The sequence below is a fragment of the Gastrolobium bilobum genome, unplaced genomic scaffold, assembly GCF_033153095.1.
Source record: "Gastrolobium bilobum isolate Gb01-03AN ecotype WA unplaced genomic scaffold, APGP_CSIRO_Gbil_v1 utg15966, whole genome shotgun sequence".
Lineage (NCBI taxonomy): Eukaryota > Viridiplantae > Streptophyta > Magnoliopsida > Fabales > Fabaceae > Gastrolobium > Gastrolobium bilobum.
In genome coordinates, this window is record NW_026897912.1 from 211,098 (window position 1) to 236,842 (window position 25,745).

The window sequence follows — 25,745 nt, forward strand, 5'->3', positions numbered from 1 at the left end:
GATTTTGGTGTACCTCTACCACTTAGCGAATGTTATCTAATGCCTGGGAATTTTATTAGTTTCCTAAGCGATTTTCCAAGTCAATCAGTGATGGTATATGATATTGTTAGAAGCACACGTTGCTTGGCTATACAACTATTAGTTTTCTAAGAGGCGTTTGGTAGAGGAAATTTTTTTTTTACTCGGGAATCATGATTACTTGGAATATGGTAAGAATATGAGTTTACTAGTAATTTTACAAAAAAGCTGTTTGGTATGCAAAAATATTACCGAGAATTTTGATTAATTTTACTGAGGGTTTATTTGGTTGATGATAAAATTTTACTGGGAATATGTAATACTTTTACAAAAATAACCTCGTAATAGACACCGTTTACCAAGAATTTTGATTAATTTTACTAGGGTTTGTTTGGTTGATGATAAAATTTTACTGAGAATATGTAATACTTTTACAAAAATAACCTCGTAATAGACACGGTTACAAACAAAAGAACCAATTGAAGTTTTATTTTTATATTATCATGGAAGTTTATATATATATATATATATATATATATATATATATATATATATATATGTATATGCAGAAGTTCGGAAAAAAGTAAAAAAAAAAAGAAAACCAGGGCTTCACTTTGTAGCAAAAAGATGATTCCAAAAAAATAGCACATATTACTAGTTTTGCGGTGATCCGTTGAAAAACATACACATCAATATTAAAACTCAAAAGGAGGTAGCAACATAATAAGAATAAAAACACAGCACGAAATTCTCATTTTTCTCAAGTAGAAAAATCACACATTAAGCTATTGATTGCTCCAGACATCAAACCAAGTCCTTACACAATTGCAATTCCATTCTATAGTACTTCAAATTCATGCTGAGGTTGAAGAATTACAAGGTCAGTGTGTAGAGCAGGTGAGGTTGAAGAAACCTTTGTGAGTTGCAGAGAAAGACAGAGGCAACAAACAATGCTGAACGCCACCAACCGATGATACGAAACCCATATCATCTTCATTCTTCTCGTGGATTCTTGTTTCCTTCGAAATAAACATGAAAATCTCTGAACCCACACTGAACCGAAAAGTTGAAACTTGCACACACAGAAGAAATGAAAATGCTTGCGCAGTCTCTGATCTGTTGCTCATAGTAAAACATCCATGATATTTTCTGATAAGAAAGAGAGAGATGACGTTGTAACAGATAATATAATGAATAATGACAAAGGATATTTATCCTGTGATTTATAATCCTGTGATTTACAAAATTAAAATGTTTGAATGTCTACCTTTCTGGTGTAAATATTTATCCATGTTATCTATATATTATACACGCTTTTATATCGCAAAAATTTAAATCTTTGTGATGCAAATATTTATCTATGTGATTTAAATACTTATACGCTTTCATGTAAAGTTTTCATTTAATGTGATATATATATATATATATATATATATTAATGATTTAGATATTAAATATGCTTTCATATAAAAAAATTATTTACGAATGATATAAATATTTATCCCTTTAATTTAGAAACTAATATGCTTTAGTATAAAGTTTCTACCCTTGTGTGATGTAAACATTTACCATTGTTAATTAGATATTAATACAACTTCATGTAAAGTTTTCATATATATATATGATATAAATATGAACTCTTTTAAATATTTATCGTATGTTGTAAATATTTGATCAAAGTGACTAAGCAAGAGTAAAAATATAAAGAAGAAAAAAATTCAAAACAAATAATTATATAGACAAAGATATCATTAATTACATGAATATTATCATAATTAAAGAATAAAAATATCATATCTTTTTTTTCAGTACGCTCAATTTACTTCATTAACTATTTAACTACGTAGATATATTCAAAGCACGGACATGGGATCTGAAAAAAAACACGGATACGCTCCGACACGCGGTCAACTTTTCAACATTTTTCGACACGCGGTCAACTTTTTCGGACAGCGGTCAACGTTCGGACACGCTCAGACACGTTTTTTTTTTTTTTTTTTTTTGAATCTTAATTTTATTTTAGGGAATAACATCTGTCATTTTAAAAGATATAAGCTTATATCATTTTAGATCCTAACCGTTGATTTTCGTCCATCAACGATTATAATTTATTGGATCAAAATTATTAATTAATTAATAATAAATTCGGCCCATTAAGTTTGACCCAATAGATTATAACCGTTGATAGACGAAAATCAACGGTTAGGATCTAAAATGATATAAGCTTATATCCTTTAAAAGGATAGATGTTTTTCCCTTTATTTTATTAACTAAATATAAAAGAAATAATTTATAAATTAATTTTTTTATGTTATGAAATTTGATATGAAAATTAACAAAGTACGAAAAATTATTTATATTTATATTTATGTTATGAAATTTAAATATTTGATTGATTATATGACTTATTATGAACTTTTATATGTATTAAATATAAATTATATTATATACATTAAAAATTTTATTTAATATCCAAACGTGTCCCAATATATCAAAATATGATATTTTTTAAAATTAATATGTCAGCGTGTCGTTTCGTGTCCCGTGTTTCGTGTCCGTGTCCGTATCCGTGCATCAATAGATGCTCACGCAGTCCGGTCCGGGTGCAATGTGTGGATAAAACAATAGAACTTCCCACGAAAAGAAAGAATCCAATCCAACTATCCAAGGCAAGGTAGAAGCCCAGTAAGGGAAGCCCATGTTCAGATACGACGTCGTGAATGCAAGTGCAATGTCTGGGTCTGGTTGCTACCGAGTTCAGTTCTGAGTACATACATTATACATGACATGATTGTGTTGTGTTGCGTTGTGTGCAACTAAGTGCAAGGGTGAAAACTGAGAAAGGAAGAGAAGGAGAGAAATGAGCATCACATCGACGGTAGCGTACGTTGCTCGACGCGCGGCCCAGAAGGAGAGGGTGCGGATCCTCTACCGCCGTGCCCTCAAAGACACTCTCAACTGGGCCGTTCATCGTCACCTCTTCTACGACGATGTACCTTTTCCGATCTCTCACTTTTCAATTCCATATCCCCAATTTTAAAATAAAATTTTTCTCTGATCGTTTTTTCTGCTTATTTCCCTCTTCAGGCTTCAAGACTCCGCGAAAGGTTCGAGGAAAACAGACACGTGGTTAGTTTCGCTCTTTTTTTCATTTAACTTTCAAATCATCGCATCTTGCTCTTACCATTAATCGCTTCTGGAAATTCAAAATTTGGCTTCGATTTAGCATTCTGAAGCGACAAATTCTTTGTTTATTGGTGGGAGCTGCATTTCTGATATTTTGCACCCTAAATGTTTGTTGTGTTGACTGTGTAGTGATCAGGAAGTTGTGTCACTCATATTCCATTTGGTGAAACAGTCCTTGCAATTACCAAATCTATTCGCTTGCTTCTCTATTCTCTAATGTTGAGAGTGCTTTGTGTTGGTTGGATATCATATGCAGGAAGACCTTGATACCATTGATAGGATGATAGATGATGCTGAAGCAACCTACAATAAGTTTCGCCATCCTGATCCTTATATAGGTAAACATGTGACTGAACCTTTTTTGTATGGCACGTTGTTGCTTTCTTTCACTCTTAACAAGAAATTATAGCACGCCACAGAATGCTTAGTTAAAAACCATCTGAATATTATGTTAATATCCTTAATTTTAAAAAATTCCAAACATGTTTCCTTTAAACATAACTTCACTCCTCTCGTTTTTGTTTGGTGAGGGGCACTTTAGAAGCGTGCTGATTGGAGTTTAGGACATTGCTGTAATGAGATTATTTGGTATTTTCTCAGTAATCAGCATCTTAGATTGCCACTGTAATCCAACTATTAAACTTGTAAAAAGAGCTATTATTTTGAAAGATTTAATTTAATGAAGCTACTATCTCCTTGTAGCATAGACACAATTCACAAAGGCAAGGTATCACTCATTTTTAAGTTTTTCTAGTGTTGGTGTTGGTGTTGGATTTTTCTACGCATGCTTTTTCCAGAGAATGTAAAATTTTACTCATTAGAGTTCTTTCCTGTCTTGCTATTTAATCCCTTTCAGAAATTAACCGTGTTTTTCTGATGCATAACAGTTCCTTGGGCTCCTGGTGGTTCCAAGTTCACTCGCAACCCAGCTCCACCTCAAGGGGTAAGTCATTATGGTTATATGTTTAGTTTGTCTTTTCCTTTTTTATGTTGGTCCTGCTACTTCTCAATTAAATTGTACACACATACATTTTACAAATAAGAGCTGTGAAATTGTAGCAATCGCTTAGCCCAAATAACAAGGCATAACATAAGTCCCAAATCGTATAGTGTTCTAATATTTCCCTTATTTCATTTTCCTTTAATATTATGACAGTGCCTTATGTTAGTTTCATTTGTAATTTCTATTAGCAATTTTGTTGAAGTAGACTTGGTATTTAGGGGAGTTACAGTAATGAAATGGCATGAGGAAAATTCCAAAATCTCTCCCTCCCTCAACTCTGTTTCTGCATTGCTTCTTCTTCCTTCTATTCTCAACTTCCTTGCCTCTCTATCCCTTTGTTCTAATTTTCTAAATTGGTTCACTACAGGAATTTAGGACAAGTTTATTTGATGAGAGAGATATACACAATGCCCTCTGATAGCGGCCTAAAATACCTGCATAAGGCCCCACATTTTTCTTCTTCCCTGGTTATTGTATCTATATCTCTCATCAGATGATCTTGTTGTGCGAGAGTATCACACAAATATGGTCCAAATCTGTGTGTGTATATTTAATCAGTATAAATTTCTGTGGCCCTTTTCTTTGGAAAATGCACTGAACATATAGCTGGAAATGAGTGTATCTCATCCCCTCTGCATTACATACTAAATGTTTGCGTTTGATAATATTATAAATTAACAACGCATTAATTCCCCTTTTAAAATTTCTCGCTAATGAGTACAATTGGTGGGTGGTCAATTTCACTTTTGAACAAGTTATGGAATGTTCGAAACAGTCCAACTGAGATGTCAGGTGGTCATATTCATCTAATCATGAAGACAAAGAAGGCTATGAAATTTACTTCTGTGCAGCCAAGGTCCATTAGATATATTTTTGAAGTTATTAATTGAGTACAGCCCCTTTTGGGTTCTTAACAAAAAATATGGTCTCCATTTTCGTCCCTTATAAAAAAAAAACCCATATTAGTCCTTTTTTTGGGACCAAATTGGGTTTTTTCTCTAAATTTCTGAGAGACCACATTTTCAAAGAACTGGAATTGTAGAAGGACCAAAAGTTGACCTTTTTTTTTTTGTAAGGGACGAAAGCGGGATTTTTTGTTAGGGACCTAAAAAGAGATTTACTCTTATTAATTCTATCATTCTTTCCGGTCCCCCCTCTTATAAGTCCAGTATCGGGTATGTACTCCCCTTGTTACAGAATATCAAGGTCTTGTATAAATCAATGAAGTCATTTTCTGTTTTCCATTATTGATCCGATTGGATATATACATAAAATATGATGAGTGATATTGAAAAGCATTGTAGGATGTTCTTTATTTGTGAGTAGGGTTTCCTTCCTGTGAGCTGGCATTCCCGTGTTCCTCATTCTTTTTCTTTTGTTGGTTATGAGATCCTCAAAAGTTGTTCCAATATATATATCGAAATATGCTTATTTCTGACTGAATTTGCTATTATGTTCTTGTTGCAGATTGGGATAGTTTATGATTTTGGCCTTGAAGAATAAGATCTCTGAAACCTGAATTTTTTTACTTGCAATAAATAAAGGTTTGCAATCAGATTGTGGATTAAATCACCTTCATTTACTCTTATGTGATGAGTATAAATTGATACAGATTGAGTTCATGCTAATGTTGATAAAATTTGATCGCACGCCATGTCTTCAGTGATGGTCAACCCTTGAATCAGATGGTTCCTGTAAACATTGAATGTTTTGATACTGTCTTTGGTACTTGTTAGTGCTGAGTTCGGAGTTCTTTATTAACAAAACTAGTTTCATAAATCGTTTGCCTATTCCCATTTTTGATCTCTTCCCCATTTCCTAGTAACCTTACAATTTTTGGATTCCGTGACCTTGAGCCAGGTTTCTTAGGTATATCTACAAGTTAAGCAGCTTAATAATTATTCAACTCTGATCTAAAAAATCCAGGATTCGAATCCATGCTCTGTTAGCAATTCATCCATCTTGAGGCTCATATGCTCATTTGAGCAAACTTTCGGTATTAAGAATTTTACAGTGTTAACTATTGAGCTAGTATCACGCCATTATAATGGTTGATCAGAGCTAGTTTATTACATGAGATTTGAGAAGCACGGCAATATAATACGTGATATACGGGGAAGAAATTGTTAAATAATAAAATTCTGGCTTCCTAGCGAATGCAGCGTCAAAGACGGTTCGGATATTCTGGAAAGGGGACAGCCCCATGAAAGACAGTTTCACTAGTTCACTGTTATATGCAGTCGACGTAAGTGAATAGCGTACAATTCTTCGTAGAATGAGGTCACTGTTACGAAAGACAGTTCACTGTTATATACTAGGAAGTAGGAACAAAACTACATCCTGTCTTCCTTAATGTGAGGGGGTTATATTGTGTTATTTGTTCACGTAGAATAAGGTCAAACAATCAAAATGGAAGGGTTATATTGTCTTATTGGTGGCACGCATTGTAGCGCAAACATAGTATGGCAACTATATATAAACTATCAATAATTGAATAAATTCTTTTACTTATATTGCACCCTCTTTATTAAACACCACCAATGTATTTCAATAATTTCTCATTTCAGATATTTTTTTATATTTTGACTTTTCTGCTGCTTCTTTTTTTTTTAATCTAAGCATGTTTTGAAACACTCACCTAAATGCAATTTGAAGTTGCCCACGTTGTGTGAGAGATATCTGATTTTGTAGTTTGGTTAAGCATGCCAAATACGCGATACAAAAACGAGACTTGCTCCCCTCTTTCTCCTATACCATTTACAACAAAATGAAAATTTAAGAATGAAAATTTGGACGGATTGGACATTAAAAGGATATCTCGGAAGATGCTTCCTAGATAGAAAATATGTCGTTTGCGTATTGGATATCTCGGAAATCCCGTTGTTATATGGGTATTCTAGTCATTATTTGGTGCTGAAAATACAGTATCATAATTTGATAAGTTTCACCCCAATCATTTTTATTTTTTTTCAGTTAACTCCTCCATATAAATAACTGGGGCTGTCTTCCACGGTTATTTTATGGTTTTGCTTCAGTCTACAAGATAATTGATACTTCCCCACCCAATCAGAATATTCAGACACGGATTGTACCGTCTAAACTAGTGACATTTTTGTGTTCATTTGTGTCTCAATAGAGTTCCTTACAAAATGGAGATTCAGCTCACCACTCACCAGAACTAAAATGACGAAGATGTTCTCGAACACCACTACTGCAGGTGCCCGTTCAACATCATTGCGAGTAATTGGGGTTCTCATTGCCATCGCCTTGCTATTATGGACCATTCGCTATGGATATCAAGCCACAACTGAACCACCACGACACCCGCTATACGGCCACCTGATTTCACGCATTGGATCGTTGATTATGCTTTTCGGTTTCTTGCTTTTGTCTTTGGGGCTTCCTATAATCTCGGACTTGTTTCTTAGGTTGTCAGAGGAGCTACAACTCCCAGAGGAAACTGATGCTCATCAAAGTAGCAACCTAAAAGTGAAAGTTGACGTTTCTGTCTAGTTTTGTTAAAATTGAGCGCTGTTCCCCTAGAACAAGCAAAAGTCTGCAAACAGGGTATTTTCTCCCTTCTATCCTCTCTGTTTTAATTATTTGCATTGAAGCAATAGATACAGACTTCAATGCTTACACAGATACATGTATGCTCTTTATTTTCTCACCTTCTAAACACAGACGATATTTCTACGTATCTGGAGTAAGAACCACCTTCAAAATCAGAATTAATATGAATGGTAGGGAATAACGCAACCGAAGTATCAAGAATTGGTCGGCTATAACAGGCTCAAGACAAAAAAAACTTCGCTGGCTACTTTTAAATTTTAACGCATGAAAACAGTGATGCCATCCAGAACTACTTTTTTCCCTTGGAAAACCTAAAGAGTGTTAACTTTAGCTTCTTTTTTACTTTTCCAGTTTTCAGTCTTTCAAATGAATTACCAAAGCAGAGGGAATTATCAATCAAATTACAAAGTACAAATAATAATGTTTGTGAATATATGATCACAATATTCATGCTCTAGTGAGGTATTTACACTGGAATTAACAATAAGCCTACCAGAACGTGCAAAAACTATGATAAGAACACTAGGATGCACCACCCCAAAAGCTAGCTGAAAGATTGGGAGTGCTCAAGACCTTATAAATCCCATATTAATTGTCCATACAACCAATGTGGGATTTCAAGTCTCATACCTTACAAATGGGATCGTAATATTCTACCACGCTCCGCAGCCCCGGAGCTCACGCGGGTTGGCTTTGCGCTAGTCTTTTACTAGCACTAGGCGAACACTGCAATACCGGTGTCACCACCCGCGCCGCTCGATTGCAACCGGAAGACATTGTGGAAGGCTCTAATACCATTTGATAAGAACCCTAGGATGCACCACTCCAAAAGTTAGTTCAAAGAGTGGGAGTGCCCAAGGCCTTATAAACCCCACATTAGTTGCCCATACAACCAATGTGGGATTTCAACTCTCGTACCTTGCAAATGAAATCATAATATACTATCAGAATGCTATTAGACCTAAAAAACTCATTAACCGGGTTGTTAATTCATGAAATAGTTATGGTCAAACGCCATTCATTCAGATTCAGTCAGTCTTATACGTTGAAAAACGGGGAAAAACTTCATTCATTTGGTATAGCTAGATTGACGACTCAAATGATTGGGCACAAAACTGAACCTTCAATTCAACTGCACCAACGAATGTTTTCTTCACTTCTTCCTCAATTCTCAAGGGTAAACAAAGATATGATGACATGTTACCCCAAAACATCCATGAGCAGATGAGCTAACGGCTTAGTCAACAAATATGTTAGGTGTGGCAGGATTTGAGGATTTTACCAACTTTTATACAAAAAAAGTATTTGTGTAGAATTTGTTAATAGCGGGAAGGTTTATATAGTAAACCAAAAATGCAAGGGAACAGTAATCTACTCAAAATGTTATTCCAAATGAACCCAACAACAATTTATAAAGAGCAGTATATAAATATACTAGACCATATAGCATGGCTGTGCTTAGCTTTGTACTGATTTCACATGAGGGTTAGGGGATCAAAACCTCCTCTATATCGAGTTCTTTTATCGAAAGTTCCTCTATAACCAAGTGAAGTTGCTACGCACTCTAATCTCTCAGCCAAAGTTGCAATTCAGAAATCAACCACTCAGTCCAAAAATCTGTACTTTCTGATGGTACCAGATCCAAAGAGAAGGCCTCTCTGTAAACTACTAGTAATAAGTGTCTCTATAAATCAAGAGTTCTATGCCTTCCAGGAAATTCTAAGAAAGGATTCCCAGTAAAATAACTGTCCAGGATTCCCGGTATAAATAATAAAAGTCTATTGCGGATATGCTCCGCACCGCACAGCCTGAGACTTTGCCAATAAGCCTTTTTGACACCTCAAACTAATGATTTTCATAATTAAGAGCAGCAACTATAAGCTGACTACACAGTTCACAGCCAAACAATTAAATTGTCTTTATATAACAATAAGGACACTGGATTCAGGATTTAGCCATAAACCACGGCAAATGGCACTATCCAAATATGTGAGAAAGACTGGTTTACAACCATATAACCTACCAACACAGCCAATTCTCTTATCTATTATAAATTTACAAGCATATAATATACCTACCTTAAAGGCTTAAACTATAAGCATACCTGGTCTTCTTATATGCTTCATGATAAAATTAAAACCAAAGAAACGCGAATTATTGTGCATGAGTGTATATCCGAACAAATAAAAGGCAAATTTCGGAAATAAACCCAATCAGCAGCGGAATTAAAATACTATTCAGTAGAAAACTTTGATGAAAGTACATAGATCGATCACCGACGCATGAGGACAAAACCCTAGAAATTCAAGAGCTAGAAGTAGAACTAGAACTAACAGATTTAGCATTTGCACGCAGAGAGGAAGAGATATGCGGAAATCAAATGAGCTTGAAAGGAAGAGGCCAAGGAGTAGACCTGGAAACTTCAACCTTATCCTTGATGCGCTCGATCATCTTCTCTTTCTTCGGCCTAGCGTTACCGTACGATCCCTTGAATCTCTTCCCTTTCTTCGTCTTCTTGTCCCCACGCCCGCACAATTGAGGCACTGCTAAGCCGAGAGCAGGCGTCGACGCTTCTGTTAATGCCGGCGTCGACGCCGCTGTTAATGCTGGCCTCTCCGCCGTCATCAACCACCTCGCAGCGACACCGCACCGCTGCATCACACTCGCACCACTCGCCATACACACTTCTTTGCTCTTCGATTGATGCGTATTGGCTAAACAGTGATACAGCGTAAAACGAAGAATAGAAGAACATCACAATTATATGGGCCAGGCCCAGTTAATTGAAATGAATTCTTTAGTCTTCCTTTTCAACGTTGGACCCTGATGGGCCTCAACCAAGTTCATACCTAATTGCTGATAATATTTATTTTTATTTTTATTTTTGAAAGACGAATAATGTTATTTTTAATACTAGCAAGTGCATTTTGATTGTTGTTTGCTTAAAATATTTGAAAAAATAAAAAAAATAGAAATTTAAATATTAATTAGAAAAAATTAAAAAATCTTACAGAAATTATATTATATAAATAGAATTGAGAAATACAAATTGGGTATAACTCTACAAATTATATTTTAAAAAAAACAATATTAAAGCATTTATTTATTGGGGAAAGTTATAGTTATTACCAAATAACTTTACCACCTCTTACTACCTTGTTATTTGTAACCGTTAGATAGTGATCAGCAAAATATGATAGAAAGGAAAAAGTGAAAAAGAGAGTGGGGGGAAGTGGTTGAAGAGAGAGAAAAAATTTTATATCAAATGATATTCATTAATTTGATTTCATTCGACAGTTATAAAAGAGGTAATAAGAGGTGGTAAACTTACTTAGTAGTAAGTAATTAAGTATAATTTCTCCCTTATTTTAATTTTATTATTTTTTTAAGTATGGTATTCAATTATTATTATTTTGAGGAAGCATAAATATAAATTAGTTCTTGTCAAAAAATTATTAAATATGTAAATGGGTTTATTCTTTCTCTTGTCGAGATAAAATTATCTGATGTAACCCTAAAACTACATCGTTTTGAGGGTTAAGAGAGTTAATGAAGAATGTTTTTGTAAAATTTATATAATAAAAATAAATAAAATTATCAAAACACCTTTCATTAATTTCTCCAACTCTCAAAACAATGTAGGGGTTGAAGCCTTGTAGGAGATAAACTTATACAAGAGAAACGTTTTTTCCTATATAATGGGAAAAGATATTCAAATCTTTTTTTGTGTGCTCTGTTTCTATTAAAAATAAGGTTATTTCTTCATCAACTTGAGATAAAGTTATTTCTATCCTAAAATTACGTTGTTTTGGAGTAGTGGAATAAATGAAGGATATTTTAGTAATTTAATTATTTTTGTTATATAAATATTATCAAAAATACTTTTTAATAATTTTCGTAGTTCCCAAAACAACGTAATTTTAGGATTGATAGAGATAAATTCATCTTTTGTCGATGAAGAAACTATAAACCCTAAAAAATATAAAAATAAAAATATATAGAAAGGAATAAAAACAAGAGATGTATTAGAGAAATGATATTCTTATAATCTATTTTTGTTTACAACCATCTCTTAATAGTTGATTTTCGCTAATCAAATTCATTAATTAATCATTAATTCTCAATAAATAATCATCCTTAGTTAACAAAAATCAACAGTGATAACATATAATTATAAAAAATTGTAAAAGAAAATGGATTGTAAGATTATCCTTCCTCCGTAAACAATATCCAAAGAAATTCACGCACAAACTCAAATTTTAAGAGACTAACCTTATAGGCTTGTTATTATTTTCAGTAATCTCTAAAATCTGGTTTTCAGGACTCAGCAGTGACACGAACGTCTTGCGTTCCGATTTTCAATTTGCAAAAGCTAGGGACTAAGGTTCCCAAGCACGAAGAGTATTTGGTTCAACATTGACATTGTCGTCCTCTTGCAGAAATAAACGGTGTAGAGCTGCCAATCTTATAGAACAGGGAGGAAGGTAGAATCTGGCTTTAAAAATAAAATATTTCTGAAGAGCTCAAATCTGGCATGTTTTATGACTAAGTGTTTGTTTTATTTTTCTTATGTTGCTATTAGAAATACAGATAATTTCAAAGGATGCCCTGAGTGCTGCAAAGTCTAAGCCTTTATCCCCAAATGGTTCAACTTGTAACTGCACTTCAGTCGGTGTTTTTTTTTTTTTCCCATCTTGACATGGTTGGTCATGCTTTGTCATGAATTTCTATTTGATCAGTTAGCTTCTGAATGCATTAAGGACTACTTTAGTGTTATATTTTCTCATATCTGACATAAATGGTTTCATTTAGGTTTTGATTAAGGGTGTCTTTAGGCTAAAACAAATGTCCGTAGTTTTTTCTTTTTCTTTTTCCTTTTTTTTTCAGTTGACTTCGTTTATTTTGCTTGAAGCATACTATGAAGTTAGAAGCCCACAATATTAATATAATGGTTTTTCGTATGATTCTCACCAAAAAAATGTGGCTGAGACTATTAATCTATGCTCATGGGTCATATACAAGATAGCCTCAATTTGGCCCGTCACAACATGGTTTTGCATAGGTTTATGGAACTAAATCTGGTAATAATATTATAATGTGATAAGAAATTATGTAATATCTTCTGGAAATTTTGAACTGCGTGTCAAAAGTGAAAGTAAAAGTTTTCTCTAGTGTCATGCTAGCTGGAAGAAATGCAGCGGGCTTTTCAGGTTCTTCTTAATCCAAGGGAGGAGCAGTATAGTGCTTTAGATTCTGGTCACAATTTCAGTGCGGTAATTCTTAAAATCAACTACAATCAAGCATGATGCGTTTGTTCCACACTTAAATCCTTTAACATTTATATATTGTACATTTTATTCTTCAACTACTTTTTCTTTTCAGAACTAAAATCAAACTACAGCACTATAGTAGATTATCCGGTGAATATTTTAGCCAGGCCTTTTATTTGAGGAACATGGCCTGTTTACTAACAAGCAATCTTACCCTCGGGGCCACAATCGACGTGACATTGAGTGAGAAAAAGAAGCCAAGGTTACCAGGATGGATCTGGATGGTAAAAATCTGACAATGTACTTATCTTGCTGAGGCATTCTTCTGTTCTATCTACTCATTATAAAAAACATTACATAACACTACAAGTATCACTGTTGACTAATATCTATGGTATGCCCCCTGATATTTGAATGGAGTTGAGCCCCCTTCCCTTTAACTTATAATTACCGAAGAAAAATATATAATACTTAAGTTTTGTTGTATTATTTGAGTTATACAGGGGCCAGCTTAATAAACTACTACAGAAGTACAGGGCATTTGATTTTATATCAATCAACCCTTTAGGGAATACTTCTTCCCAATAAAAGGCTGAAATTTTGTTTGTTTCTGATGGGGTGGCTCTTGTTTTGACTGAGTTTTTTCCTGCAAAGAATAAGAAATATGATATTAGTTGGCAATCTACTAATTTATCTTAAGAAAGGGCAAGGGGCATGAGCAGAAGACTAAAGTTACACATGATTTGAAAACTTGCAAAAAGCAGCAGAATTACTTTTCCCATTTCTTTAGCACGGTAAACATCTGATCCAAATACTATTTTTCCCTGAGATGGACGAGCGCTACTTGGTGAACTAGATGCTGCAGAAGACAATGAATTGACATTTGGAACATAGGGTCCCTTGTCAGTAGGCCCTGAAGAATAAACAGGAGGAGTTGGTTTTCCATCCAAGCGTCTCCCAGTTCCAGAAAATGGGTTGAACTTAGCTGTAAGGAGAAACAAAAAAGTTGGTCAAATTTTCATGTTAATAATACAGCCTCATGAAGAACAGTCTAGATCATATACAGAATGAGGCACATTAAGAACAGGAATATGCACCTTTAGCAAGAGGTGCAATGGGTTTTTTAGGTTCTTTGTAATCCAAGGGAAGAACAAAGTCCACCTCACAGTCTGTCTCGATGATGCTTATTGCGTTAGCGGGCTTTGTTTCTATAATATCTAAGTAATATTTTGTGTTATTGTATGCCACCATGATAGTATCTCCGGTGCTCAAGCAGGAGAAATTTCTCAAAGTGGTCTCTAAGCTGCGTTGCAAAAAATATGATCATCTAAAATGATATCTATCAGTGATTAAAAAGAAAGTAGACAATATATATGCATAAACTACAAGTGGATGATTTGTAATATTCACGTACAGTAGATGGAATTAACAACATTCCATAGAACAAGTAGAAATACCTACTATCACTTGAGAACAGGGACTCTGCTTTCTTTTAGAAAGACGTCTATTTTCTGTGAAAAATTCACTAACATCTTATAAGACTATTTACCCTTATACCATTAACAAAGGAGAATCATAGATGTTTCAAGGTCCCCCGTATATCAAAATTCTAAAAATTCCAGTTCTATTCTTGCCTGACAAATCTCTAGATAAATACATATAACAAGGCTAAAGAACAAACATGTCCGTGGATTCCATGATAGCCATAACTAAATTGACGTGACAGCAATAATAAGTTTTTGAAGGATAATATATTGCATATACATCGCTCAGTAAATACTATAGTTGTCTCTAGTTTGCATCCGATAATACGATCACAGATCAACTCACATAGCTTTTGGATTTGAAATATCCAAGAAGTCCTTTGTGTGGGGTTGTAATTTAACATATGTTCCCTTTGGAAGTGAAACATTTTTCACTCTTACAGTGTCACCCTCTTGCAAAAGCATATTCTGCATCATCTGTATAGAACAGCTAATTAAAAACCAGCATGAATTAAGAAACTTGAAACTCGGCAACTAGCATACTCACAAAATTACTTTGAATTCCTATAGTCCTACCCAGTATGGCATATATATAGTGCCTTCATCTGCATTGAACTCCAGAACCCCACAATGAGAAACCCGCTCAGAAACACCATTTCTGAGTTCAAACAACATTGGATAATCAATGTGTAGTGATACTGCAGGATACACTTGATATTAGCCTTGTTACTTGTCAATTGGACATCAACATTAGAGGAAAGAAATGTAAGCAGATCAAACTAAACAACTAACCTAGACGGTCAAGGGCAGAAGGAGGCATTATAACTGAAGCAACAAGAATCATAATGAGTACATTAGATAGGTAATAAAGAGTACGGGATATATAACCAAATCTGGCTTCAATGTAGAAACGTACTTTTATCACCACTTTCAATTTGGGGCTGCGGAATTCATGAAAAAATGTAGGTAATAGTTAGAATAGATTTCTTCAAAATAAATATGAGTAAGAATTTTGCAGCTTTTAAGTGTATTTACTTCACTTTAAGATCATAGTCATTGAATCTCTCTGGTTTAGTTTCAGATTTTGACCTTTCATAGTTTTACCTTCTACTATTCCAACTTGCTTAGAAGCCTTTATTTCCACCAGATCTTGGTATTTATGCACACATCAAATAGAGGAAATGAACAAAGCTGACAAATGTGTCTATCATTGGACTCATCTACACTAAATTGCTCTACCAATACAATATGAGTATATAATACAGAACTTTACATCTGGAAAAATTTTGGTGCTTCAGATCCCATGTAGTCCTTCCATTCAGTGAGTGACACTTGTATATTTTTTTTTTTATTTCTTCTCTCTCCTTTCTCTTCAATAGTTGTCTCATTTTGATTGGTTTGGACCACTGAATTAATGGTAGTCCAGGACCATCAAAATTCTTCTCTGATCTCTATGCAAGTTCTTTTAGAAGAATAAGAGGTATGCAGTTTATAAAATATTTTTTCCTATTTATAATTCTTTTAAAAAAAGTATATCAAGTATGATTCATGGGTTACATTTAATACTATTTGATCAGTCAAATCTGTGCAAATATTCTTCCCGTCATCTGAATTTACACCTCGTTACATAGTTTGTTTGCTAGAAGCGTAGTTAGGATACTAGACTCTCGAAAATCAAAAGAAAATACAAAATTCTGTGCACGTATTTTTAGCTTATCGTAATAGTAAACAGATTAGTGAATTTTAACAGTTGTGATTAGCATGAACAAAAATGAATCATCAATAGAAGAGTCATCACGTTGTTAGTCGCTGGAGTAGAGTATCACTTGGCCGGGTGAATAAAGGGATACTGACCTTTTCTATAAAAGAAGCAGAGTAACACCGAAATGTCTGCTCGAATGATGTCCCGTGATACCCATATCCGTCAAAAAACTGCCAGCATAAAAAATACGTTGTACTATTTTACTATCTATTTAAATGCATATAGCTAGAAGAGTAAAAAAAAAAACAAGTTGAAAACATGCTCATTCTATTAGGAGTCAAAACAAAACAAATACATAATGATTAAAATTGAAGAAGATGCATGAAGAATTCTTATTAGAGCTAATGGAGTTGAAATAGAGAATTTCAAGGATAAAATGTTTTGATACTCAATAGTGTGTAAAGCATACCATTTTTCTTTCCTACTCTTTCTCGTGTGAGAGAGTGCAAAATATAGTCGATGACCAAATTTCCAAGTTCCAAGCTTTGGAACACAGGCTACTTGATCAGAGAAGACGAAATTCAATACGTGTGGAAATTGGAATTGTAAAACAAATTTATTTTGTTTTACAAGGTCACCGTACTATAACTGTATCTATATGGTATATATTCTCGGGTAGCGTCGCGAGTACATTTAGCTTTATAAGTACGCAAGATCGAACATAGAATACCTCTCCCTTAAAAATATTATTGGCCCAAAATACAAAGAACAAATTACGAATTTTTTTCAAAAAGAAATTTCTTTTGTGCGGAATTCGTAAAACAAAAAATATATTTGGTGGTCTAAACAAAAAATATGTTATGCAATGTACTTTATATTTGTTTTCTCTCCACCACAATTATGCAGTAACTTTGCACCACTACTATGCTAATGTTAGCTAAAGATAAAGAATTCACAGATCAATATTATGAAAATAGCTAAGGTATAGATAGAACAAAAAAAAAAAAAGTAAGAGAGTTCCAGAGTTATAAGTAGGGGTGACCAAATGATAGTAGCTAAGTTAGCGTAGAGAACTGAGTAGGTGGAGGTGAAAGCATGTATTCGATCCTCTCCAGTATCGTCTTTGGGAGAGATTTAAAGTCTTAATTAATTCTGGCACTCGCCTTAAATCGGACTAGTCGTGAAGTGATGAATCGATAGAAATATCTTCAAAAATAATTAGGGGTTACAATTTTTGATACGACCCGTTAACATGATACAAACACAACATAAAAAATTATTGTTTGGATCGACCCGTTTCAAATTAGTGTCGTGTTCGAGTAGGCAAAAATTGACCCGAAAAAATTTGTATCGTATTATGTTTCTTATATGTTATTCGTGTCATTCTGTAAACAAGTTATTTGTGTTTTATCATATCGTATCGACCCTCATAATAAGTAATGCAATTTGAAGTTAATAGGTTATTTTTATTGTGTTGTGTCGTTTTAATCCGCATAATAAGCAATACATTTTGAATTTACAGGTTTAAGTGGGTCGGGTTCGTATCAAAAAATTTAACCTAATTTCAAATTCATGTCATATTTATATTGAGTATATTTGTAATTGTCAAATACGTGTTGACGCGAAATACTACCCCATTTACTCAATTGATACTATCAAAGATTATGCAAAGCGTTTTTTAATACAATATAAAAAACTCTTTTACTATATGTTTTTGGAAACAATCAAAATTTAAAATGTAGTAAATCTATTTCGTTATAATTAAATGTTTGTTTTTAGGGGGGAAAATTAATTTGATAATTATTATTAATTTTATATTGTACTGATAGATTCGTCTTTGAATTTAAGTCAATACAAAAATACGTAGGTATTTTAATAAAAAATAATCTTTATTTTGATAATCAAAATCTTGCGGGCCGCACTGTTGCTTGGCCGAAGCAACTCACTGACAGGCTCAGATCCAACAGGACTACCACGTTAACTATACAACATGTCTAAAAACACCAAGAAGTAGATGAGTCCAAACAAAACTTATTATTATCTGAATGAACCTTATTTTAAAACTGCTTATCGGATTATCGTATTACATGTATTTGAATTTGATTTCATTTGAACTCTGAATTATCTTGTTGCAATTCATGCGCTATGTGTTGATGCAATTTGGATGAGTCAAAGCAGAAAAGATTTATCTTAACTTCCTCTCTTCTCCTTCAGGACTTCTTGCAATCCCACTCTTCTACTCCCCAATTGATATTCCTTACAGAAAATGTAAAAAATAAAAAGAAAAAGAAAAAAGAAACTATGATAAATGTTGCGAAATATGGGATTGCACCTTACAACTTTAATCTTATAACTTATAAGTTAATTTAACAGATACACTGTTGATTAACAAAAAAAGAAAAAAGATACACTGTTATTTTATACATAAAAGATGTAAAAGTATACAGTGGGAGATGCTTTATCTTTTTCATTCAAAAATTGTAATACTACTATAATAAATTTAATCTCTCATCGTTGGTATATGTGAACATATTAAAATGCATGTGATATTTTTCTTCATTTTAAGTATTTATCAAAAACTCTCAAACAAAGGGATGTAATTATTTCCAACATTAAATAATATGTAATTCAGTAATTGCACTAACTTCTCTTAAAACTAAAATTTATTATACTGATATTTTTGTTTTTGTTTGAGGAATTACATCAACATCTCTTTTTTATGTAATCTCTTACATCTCAATTTCTTCTTTATCTAAGAAATTAACGGTTTTTATGTACTTACAGACCTTACACAGAATTTATTTAAAAATAACAAAGCTGAAAAGGGTAAGCATAGTTTTTCAAACAAGAATAATACTAAAGGAATAAATACTGTATTCCAAAAAAAGAAGGAATAAATACTAACTTCATGATATTTTCCCGTGGGTGCTGTTCTCCTTTTAATCCGAATATTTGTGCCTTGAACTCCTTTCCTTTCTGTCCTTTTTTCTCATCCTTGTTGGGTTGTTACTCTTACCAATTACCATATTCTTGATCATAAATCCTCAAGCTACTGCCCAAACCGTCGAACACGGGCACAATATCAAAGTCAGAGATACAGGGAGTATGAGAGGATTATCTTGCGTTACACACATGCATTCCTATGCAGGGAGGATGAGACCATATTATTCATTTTAAAGTAAGCCGTAAGAAACATGGAAGAATAATCCAGCGATGATTTGAGTGAGTATTGAGGATACAGCTATATCATAATAAGTCAATATCATTAACTAGTTTACAAATATTTCTATTACTTTTAATTGTGATAATGTTGGGACATAATCCTAACCATTCTACTTAAAACAAAATTCAATAGCCTTCTGAAATTGATCTCTACCTTTCGCTAAAGAACTCCTGCGTTGTTAACGAATAATAGCCTCCAGTTTTTCCATCAAGCCGTTGATTGACCCCCTGTGCTCAAACAATCTCAAATTTCTTTCAAAAGGAACATAATAGAAACATAAGCATTCAAATACCACTTCAACATTTTTCATGACAAGGTTCTCGCAGAGAATTTTCAACAAATTATTTGGCTAGTGGCTACATTAACAATTGGTAACTGAATCATTTTTATTTATTTTTTTGAAAATATTTCATCGGGTTGATGACTAGTTCAATTCAATTCGAGGTGGATATAGGATTAAGGCTTTAAATCCCTTCCAAAAATGATACTGGAGAGGATCGAAAACATGTTCTCACCCCCCCATATGCTTAGCTCTCATGCGCCAAATGAACTACCATCATTTGGTACTGAATCATTTTCTTTTACACAGAATTAATCACTGAACAATAAGATACACACTATCACTGTCGGATGTGCAAGGCGTTCAATAGCACATATTCGCATTTCCCATTCTCTCCTAGGTCTAGTAGGACCTCCCTATACACACAGACACAACTTAATATTTTTGTATATATTTTATCTTGGCACTAAAGCAGGACAAGATAGACACATAAATGCCTTGCAAATATTCCTTTGACTATAATCCGTGATTTCAATTCAGGAAAATGAATATTGCATCTAGCAATATTACATTATGGTTAATCAATTTAAAGTCTATAAAGGTGGTGGTACATGATATCCCAACCATTCATTCAACTAAATTCCCCACTTTAAAAATGTTGAGTTCTGCCTCCTAAACAAGCTGCAGTACTAGGAAAAAGTCCATAAATGCACGATCCTAATGTCATGAAATGAAAACATTCGTCATTGATGAAAGAAGCATGAACACTATACAGAACATCGAGGTACAAAAGGTAGCAGATGATGGGAAATCAATTCATTATTGTAAATAGCATAACAGAATAATTAACAGATGCTCACCGTTCTACTTTATTTTGCCGACTCACTGCTTTGAGTGCTTTCAGAAAAGTTGTTGCTACCCTATGCGATATTCTGTTGATAAGGAAGACCCAAAAGTGTAGATGCTTAGCATGCGAGAACTTATTCATTTAATATTCCTTTCCTATCATTTCTATTGACATCCATTTGACGAGAATTCTATGCTAAAGCCAATACATTGTTCCTATAGAGTCTTGAAGATTGATTCTCCGTGAATTAATGCGTCTGTAAGGGGGGCGGAATCACAAAACTTTAACTTCAAATACGTAACATATCCATTGAGGTCTTACGTAATACAAACCAAATTAGGAAATACAAACCATATTAGGAATTACAAACCAAAACATCTTTAAAAAGGCATCCACAAACCATAATGAAATCCGAATCAACCTCTCTTTTTTTCTATTATTACCCTAGCTCGTCCTATATCACCAAGCATGATCAAACACACATTCAAATAAGGAAACAGTGAAAATTAAAACTTGTCAATAACAGCAATTTTATTCTAAATATAACAATCAAGGCAACAATAAAAATTTGTTGCTCTAGAACTTGAACATAGAGATTAAGACAACGAAAATACGAAACATAGTGCAGAAGACACTGAGTTGGAGTTCCTGCATCCTGCGCTAAACTAAAAAAACAAAGAAAAAGAGAACGGGAAGAATATAAAAGACGACGACAACCAACAGCAAACAAGTAAAAGTTAAAAGACCAAACTCAAGCACAGCAATAAGACCACTGCTCATGCTCATCTTCTCCGACAGGAGCAGCAGATTCAGAGACAACAGCACCATCACTTGTACATAGGCCAGCTATGCAGCAGGAGGAAGATGATGGCGCAGGCAGCAGATAAGGCATGTTGTTGAAGGAGCGGGCGAGGCCAGTAGCCAGAGCCGCAGCGTCGAGCATAGTGTTGTCATCGTGCACAAACTCTTGTGCACGGTTCTTGAGCGTCTCAAACATGAGCTCCGGCTGGTGCTGCATCACACGAAGAACGTCTCCACAGGACGGCCCAGGCACCGCGCGGGTGACAGCGAAGCCATGTGGACCGTCGATCTGTGACACCCTCACAACGCTGGGGCCACCAAACAAGTTATGGAATCCACCGAGCGCCTCCTGGTAAGCCCCACCCAAGAACATTCCCAGATAGTACCTTGTATCTCCACCTTCCAATTCGTGAAGCGGCAAGCTGGACTCACCGTTTATGAATTTGTCGATCTTCCCATCACTGTCACATGTCAAGTCTGAGAGAATTCCCCTCACGGAAGGCTTCTCATCCAGGCGATGAATGGGTACTATGGGAAACACCTGATCAATGCTCCACACATCAGGAATTGACGTGAACACAGAAAGGTTCACGTGGTATCTCCGAACAGGTTCAGCTTCCCCAACAGCCTTCCTCACCAAATCACACAGCTCGTCCACTGCGGCGAGTTGTTCCATACCCAAAATCCCTTTCTTGAATTGCTCAACACATCGCTCTTTCATCTCCTCCGAGTACAACAAGCAGGTATCGTAATCGCTTCGAATCGCCGCATCAGATAGATTACGATAATCTGCACGAGCATCCTCCGAGAGCCCCTCCACCAGATACTGAAGTCCGAGGGAGGACAATTCCGGGGGTGCTCCGTGGGTGCTGACACCAACAGCTTCAAAAACCAACACCGAATGATGAGACACAATGGCCCTGCCACTCTCGCTGCAGATTACAGGGTGCTTGATGGACCTTTGATCGCAGACATACTGAACTGCATGAACAACAGCTGCAGCATACTCTTGCAGACCATACCCAACAGAGACATCAGAGTCACTCGATTTTGAACCGTCATAGTCTATGCCCAAACCACCTCCAATATCGATAACTCCCATATGAGCCCCCAACCGAACCAATTCACAATAGATCTGCGCAGCCTCTCCCACACTTTCAGCCAGCAACGTAGTCGAAGGAATTTGAGAACCAATGTGGAAATGCAGCAATTGCAGGCAATCCAGCATGCCAGCGTGTTCAAGCTTCTTCATAACCCTCAAAATCTGAGCGGTGGTGAGTCCAAACTTGCCCTTCTCCCCCGAAGTCGCTCCGAAATGCCCAGAATGCTTGGTCCGCAGCTTTGCTCGCATACCAATCACGGGACGAATACAAAGCTTCTTGCTCAATTTAATGATCAAATCAAGCTCTTCCTCTTGCTCCAGAACAATCACAGTATTCAACGCCAGCTTCCTCGCAACCAGAGCCAGAGAAATATACTCAGAGTCTTTGAAGCCGTTGCAAATCAAAAGGGCTTCAGCGTTGCCTTTGCACAAACAGCTCATAGCCAGGAGGAGCTCTGGCTTGGACCCTGACTCCAGACCGAACCGGAACGAAGAACCGAATTTGACGATATCTTCCACAACGAACCGGTCCTGGTTGCATTTCACCGGGTATACCCCTTGGTAATGAGACTCGTACCCCTGAGACTCGATTGCATATTCGAACGCCGACTGAAGGGACTCCAGACGATTTTTCAAAACGTCAGGGAACCGAACAATGAGCGGAAACTGAAGCCCAAGACCCCCACAAGATTTGGGATCCGAGGCTTTCTTCACAGTCTTCATCAAATCAATCTCCTGGTGGGACAGAGTCTCAGAACCGTGGGGACGCACAGAGATGTTCCCGGAGGAGTTGACGCCAAAGTAGGGACCACCCCACCCATCAATATTGTAGAGTGCGGCGGAGAGAGAGGGCGACCAATGGTTGTCGTCGCTAGTAACCGGAGTTACGCCGGGAAAATTGAACGAAATGTCACCGGCAAATGCGTAGCCGAGAGGTGCTGCAGCATTTACGCAACAAGCCAACGCCGGCATCTCTTCGGCAACGATCAATTTGAATAAGAAGATAAAATTTTAAAAAGAGATTAAAAAAAAAAATGGTTAGTGTTTAGGTTTAGAGTATGGGGCTGTGAAGATGGGGGCTTTGAAACCCGCCGAGGCCGAGGCCCCGGCTACCCCCTCAAAAGAAGACGGTAAAAGATGTATTGAAAACGGAGAGCCCCTCTCTCTCTTCCCTACGGAACTCTGATATCCCCACAACTACCCCTCAGGAGGAAGATTTCTGACGACGAACAGAGGGGAGATCTAAAACAAGAATGCAGAAAGATGGGGCAGCAAATACCGGAAACGCCGAATACAGAGTAAAAACCTAAATGATTCACCAATAATTCTGGGCTACGTTACAGAAAGAGAGAAAGATAAGGCTCTATAGGAGGTGGGAATGGGCGAGAATTGCATGAATGCGTAAGCCAATTTATATACGGGACTCGGGACAGAGGGGGGGGGGGGGGGGTGTAGAGGAGGAACGTGCTGGGCTTGTTGGGCCCTGGTCCCGAATCTTGCATTGGAACCCTATTCAAATTCTCGTGTTTATCTCACTACAATGTTATTCTCTTCCCCTTTTGAATTTCATTTTTGGATTTAGGGTTGATTCGGCTTCATAATTACGATAATCAATGTCGAGTTGCCGCGTGGCTTCGCTTCTGTGGAACCTCCATTCCTTCTATATCATGCAACGCGGTTAAGTATAAATATCGCGATAATTTAAGGGGTAAGAGTTATCTGGGACTGGGAAAGCATTCAAAGCAGCCGAAAGTTTCCCCTGCGATGTGGGTTTGCTGTGACGGCCTGGATCGATCCACGTCATCATATGTTAGTGCTCGTTTGTTACTTTAGCTTAAATATTATTATCTACTGACGAAATGAGACGAAGCCATATATCTATTTGACAATTTAACATTTTTTATAACACGCAGAATGCTGAAATAGAAAATTAGCGGGGTGGAAAATCACGTGGACGTCACGTACCCTCTGTTTTTCTAGGTGTAGATCAGGAGAAGCGAATGGCCCCTCCATGATTGCGATTGTTTAGATTGCACGCTGCGAGGTAGCACAACATGCTGCAATACACACAGCATTTTTTCACATTTTTTTTCAACATATCCCTTATGTGGAGCAATGTTGTCAAAGAATAAAATAGAATTTCTATTTGTTTTATTTATACCATAACATTTGACGACGATTAATTACTCATTTCTTCAACATAATTACATTACAATTTTATCACATATACATAACACGAAATAATGTAACCCGCAAATTAAATATGTAACATTTCCCTTTCTTTCTTGATATAACAACTGATTCAAAGTACTCGGAAAAAAAATACATGTACAATAAAATGATTAGTTTTTGAAAAAAACAGAAAAAAAAAATGAAAGGTGACGCAAGAATACACTTACCTAAGCTTATCCAAATCAAGAATGAGTTTAAATTCTGACTAATTTGGGATTAATTTCATAGCCAACTCAAAAAATTGAAACTATAGAGATATCTTTGGAGCCGACTAGTCTTAAAAAAATAGGAATAGTGACCAAAATGTCACATTTTGTCAAAATTTTTACTTAAATGTCACGCGAACAGTATTTTTTACCAGACTGTCACGTGTCATAATTCGCTACTACTGATAGCGAATTTTGTGGCCAATAATTTTGTGACACGTGGTCATATTGCAGACGAAATTCGCTATCAGTGGTAGCGAATTATGACACGTCAGCTTCTTCCTGCGAAAGTGTGACACGTGTCAAAAAATCATCCGCGAACATAATTTGCTACACAGTGTAGAAAATTACTATCTGCTTGACACTTGTCATTTTTACTGACTGTGTATTCTGACGTGGCATAATTCGCTACACTGTGTAGCGAATTTATTTGCAAGCATATTTCGCTACATTGTGTAGCGAATTATGGCACGTGGCGTTCTGGGGTAATTTATTGTTGACGTGGCAGTCTGATAATTTTTTTGACCAAACGTGACAAAATGGTCACTGTTCCAAAAAAATAATTGGAGTCGATATATCAAAAAAAAATCATAAACAGGCTTTTGAACTTTTTTCTTTTTTAATATTAATATATTTTGCATGCGCATTTCTCACATTGATCATTTAAAACTTAAAACTCTAAACATGAATAATGGTAAAGGATTAATGTTTGTTTGTAAGTATGAAATAATTTTATTAACTTCATATGTATGGAGTTTGTGGGATTTTTTTCTTCTCTTTTTTTAATTGGACCATTCATTTATAATATATATATATAT

At 35.4% G+C, this 25,745-nt stretch overlaps 4 protein-coding genes across 6 annotated transcripts; 1 reads left to right on the forward strand and 3 right to left on the reverse strand.

Moving 5' to 3' along the window:
- The first annotated feature begins 2,796 nt into the window (after positions 1–2,796).
- On the forward strand, positions 2,797–5,987 carry LOC133311369 (NADH dehydrogenase [ubiquinone] 1 beta subcomplex subunit 9). Its single transcript, XM_061512410.1, has 5 exons — positions 2,797–3,010; positions 3,106–3,147; positions 3,461–3,542; positions 4,092–4,147; positions 5,675–5,987. The coding sequence occupies exons 1-5, from the start codon at positions 2,879–2,881 to the stop codon at positions 5,708–5,710; spliced, it is 348 nt and encodes a 115-aa protein (XP_061368394.1). The 5' UTR covers positions 2,797–2,878; the 3' UTR covers positions 5,711–5,987.
- Positions 5,988–9,719: 3,732 nt separating this feature from the next.
- LOC133311380 (small ribosomal subunit protein bTHXm) lies at positions 9,720–10,489 on the reverse strand. The gene has a single exon (XM_061512422.1). The coding sequence runs from the start codon at positions 10,457–10,459 to the stop codon at positions 10,157–10,159; it is 303 nt and encodes a 100-aa protein (XP_061368406.1). The 5' UTR covers positions 10,460–10,489; the 3' UTR covers positions 9,720–10,156.
- Positions 10,490–13,332: 2,843 nt separating this feature from the next.
- LOC133311355 (uncharacterized) lies at positions 13,333–16,842 on the reverse strand. Of its 3 annotated transcripts, none has more exons than XM_061512389.1 (9): positions 16,706–16,842; positions 16,389–16,466; positions 15,451–15,475; positions 15,327–15,359; positions 15,111–15,232; positions 14,881–15,002; positions 14,148–14,353; positions 13,824–14,035; positions 13,333–13,696 (listed from the first exon to the last, which is right to left on the reverse strand). In XM_061512389.1, the coding sequence occupies exons 1-9, from the start codon at positions 16,706–16,708 to the stop codon at positions 13,607–13,609; spliced, it is 891 nt and encodes a 296-aa protein (XP_061368373.1). In that variant the 5' UTR covers positions 16,709–16,842; the 3' UTR covers positions 13,333–13,606. The 3 variants fall into 3 exon arrangements, with proteins under 3 accessions (XP_061368373.1, XP_061368372.1, XP_061368374.1); XM_061512388.1 differs by having other exon boundaries at positions 14,881–15,011; XM_061512390.1 differs by lacking the exon at positions 15,451–15,475 and having other exon boundaries at positions 14,881–15,011; positions 16,706–16,826.
- Positions 16,843–21,015: 4,173 nt separating this feature from the next.
- On the reverse strand, positions 21,016–23,855 carry LOC133311351 (arginine decarboxylase). Its single transcript, XM_061512382.1, has one exon. It carries the CDS (start codon positions 23,459–23,461, stop codon positions 21,338–21,340), a length of 2,124 nt encoding a protein of 707 aa, XP_061368366.1. The 5' UTR covers positions 23,462–23,855; the 3' UTR covers positions 21,016–21,337.
- Positions 23,856–25,745: the final 1,890 nt, after the last annotated feature.

Excerpts from the sequence above, each read along its gene's own strand:
- LOC133311369 (XM_061512410.1), top strand. The coding sequence starts at position 2,879 with ATGAGCATCACATCGACGGTAGCGTACGTTGCTCGACGCGCGGCCCAG. Across the intron at positions 3,148-3,460 it reads TCGAGGAAAACAGACACGTG|GAAGACCTTGATACCATTGA; the intron begins GTTAGTTTCGCT and ends TATCATATGCAG. Across the intron at positions 3,543-4,091 it reads CCATCCTGATCCTTATATAG|TTCCTTGGGCTCCTGGTGGT; the intron begins GTAAACATGTGA and ends GATGCATAACAG.
- LOC133311380 (XM_061512422.1), bottom strand. The coding sequence starts at position 10,459 with ATGGCGAGTGGTGCGAGTGTGATGCAGCGGTGCGGTGTCGCTGCGAGG.
- LOC133311355 (XM_061512388.1), bottom strand. Across the intron at positions 15,012-15,110 it reads CTATATATATGCCATACTGG|ATGATGCAGAATATGCTTTT; the intron begins GTAGGACTATAG and ends TGTTCTATACAG. Across the intron at positions 14,036-14,147 it reads CATTGCACCTCTTGCTAAAG|CTAAGTTCAACCCATTTTCT; the intron begins GTGCATATTCCT and ends TTCTCCTTACAG.
- LOC133311351 (XM_061512382.1), bottom strand. The coding sequence starts at position 23,461 with ATGCCGGCGTTGGCTTGTTGCGTAAATGCTGCAGCACCTCTCGGCTAC.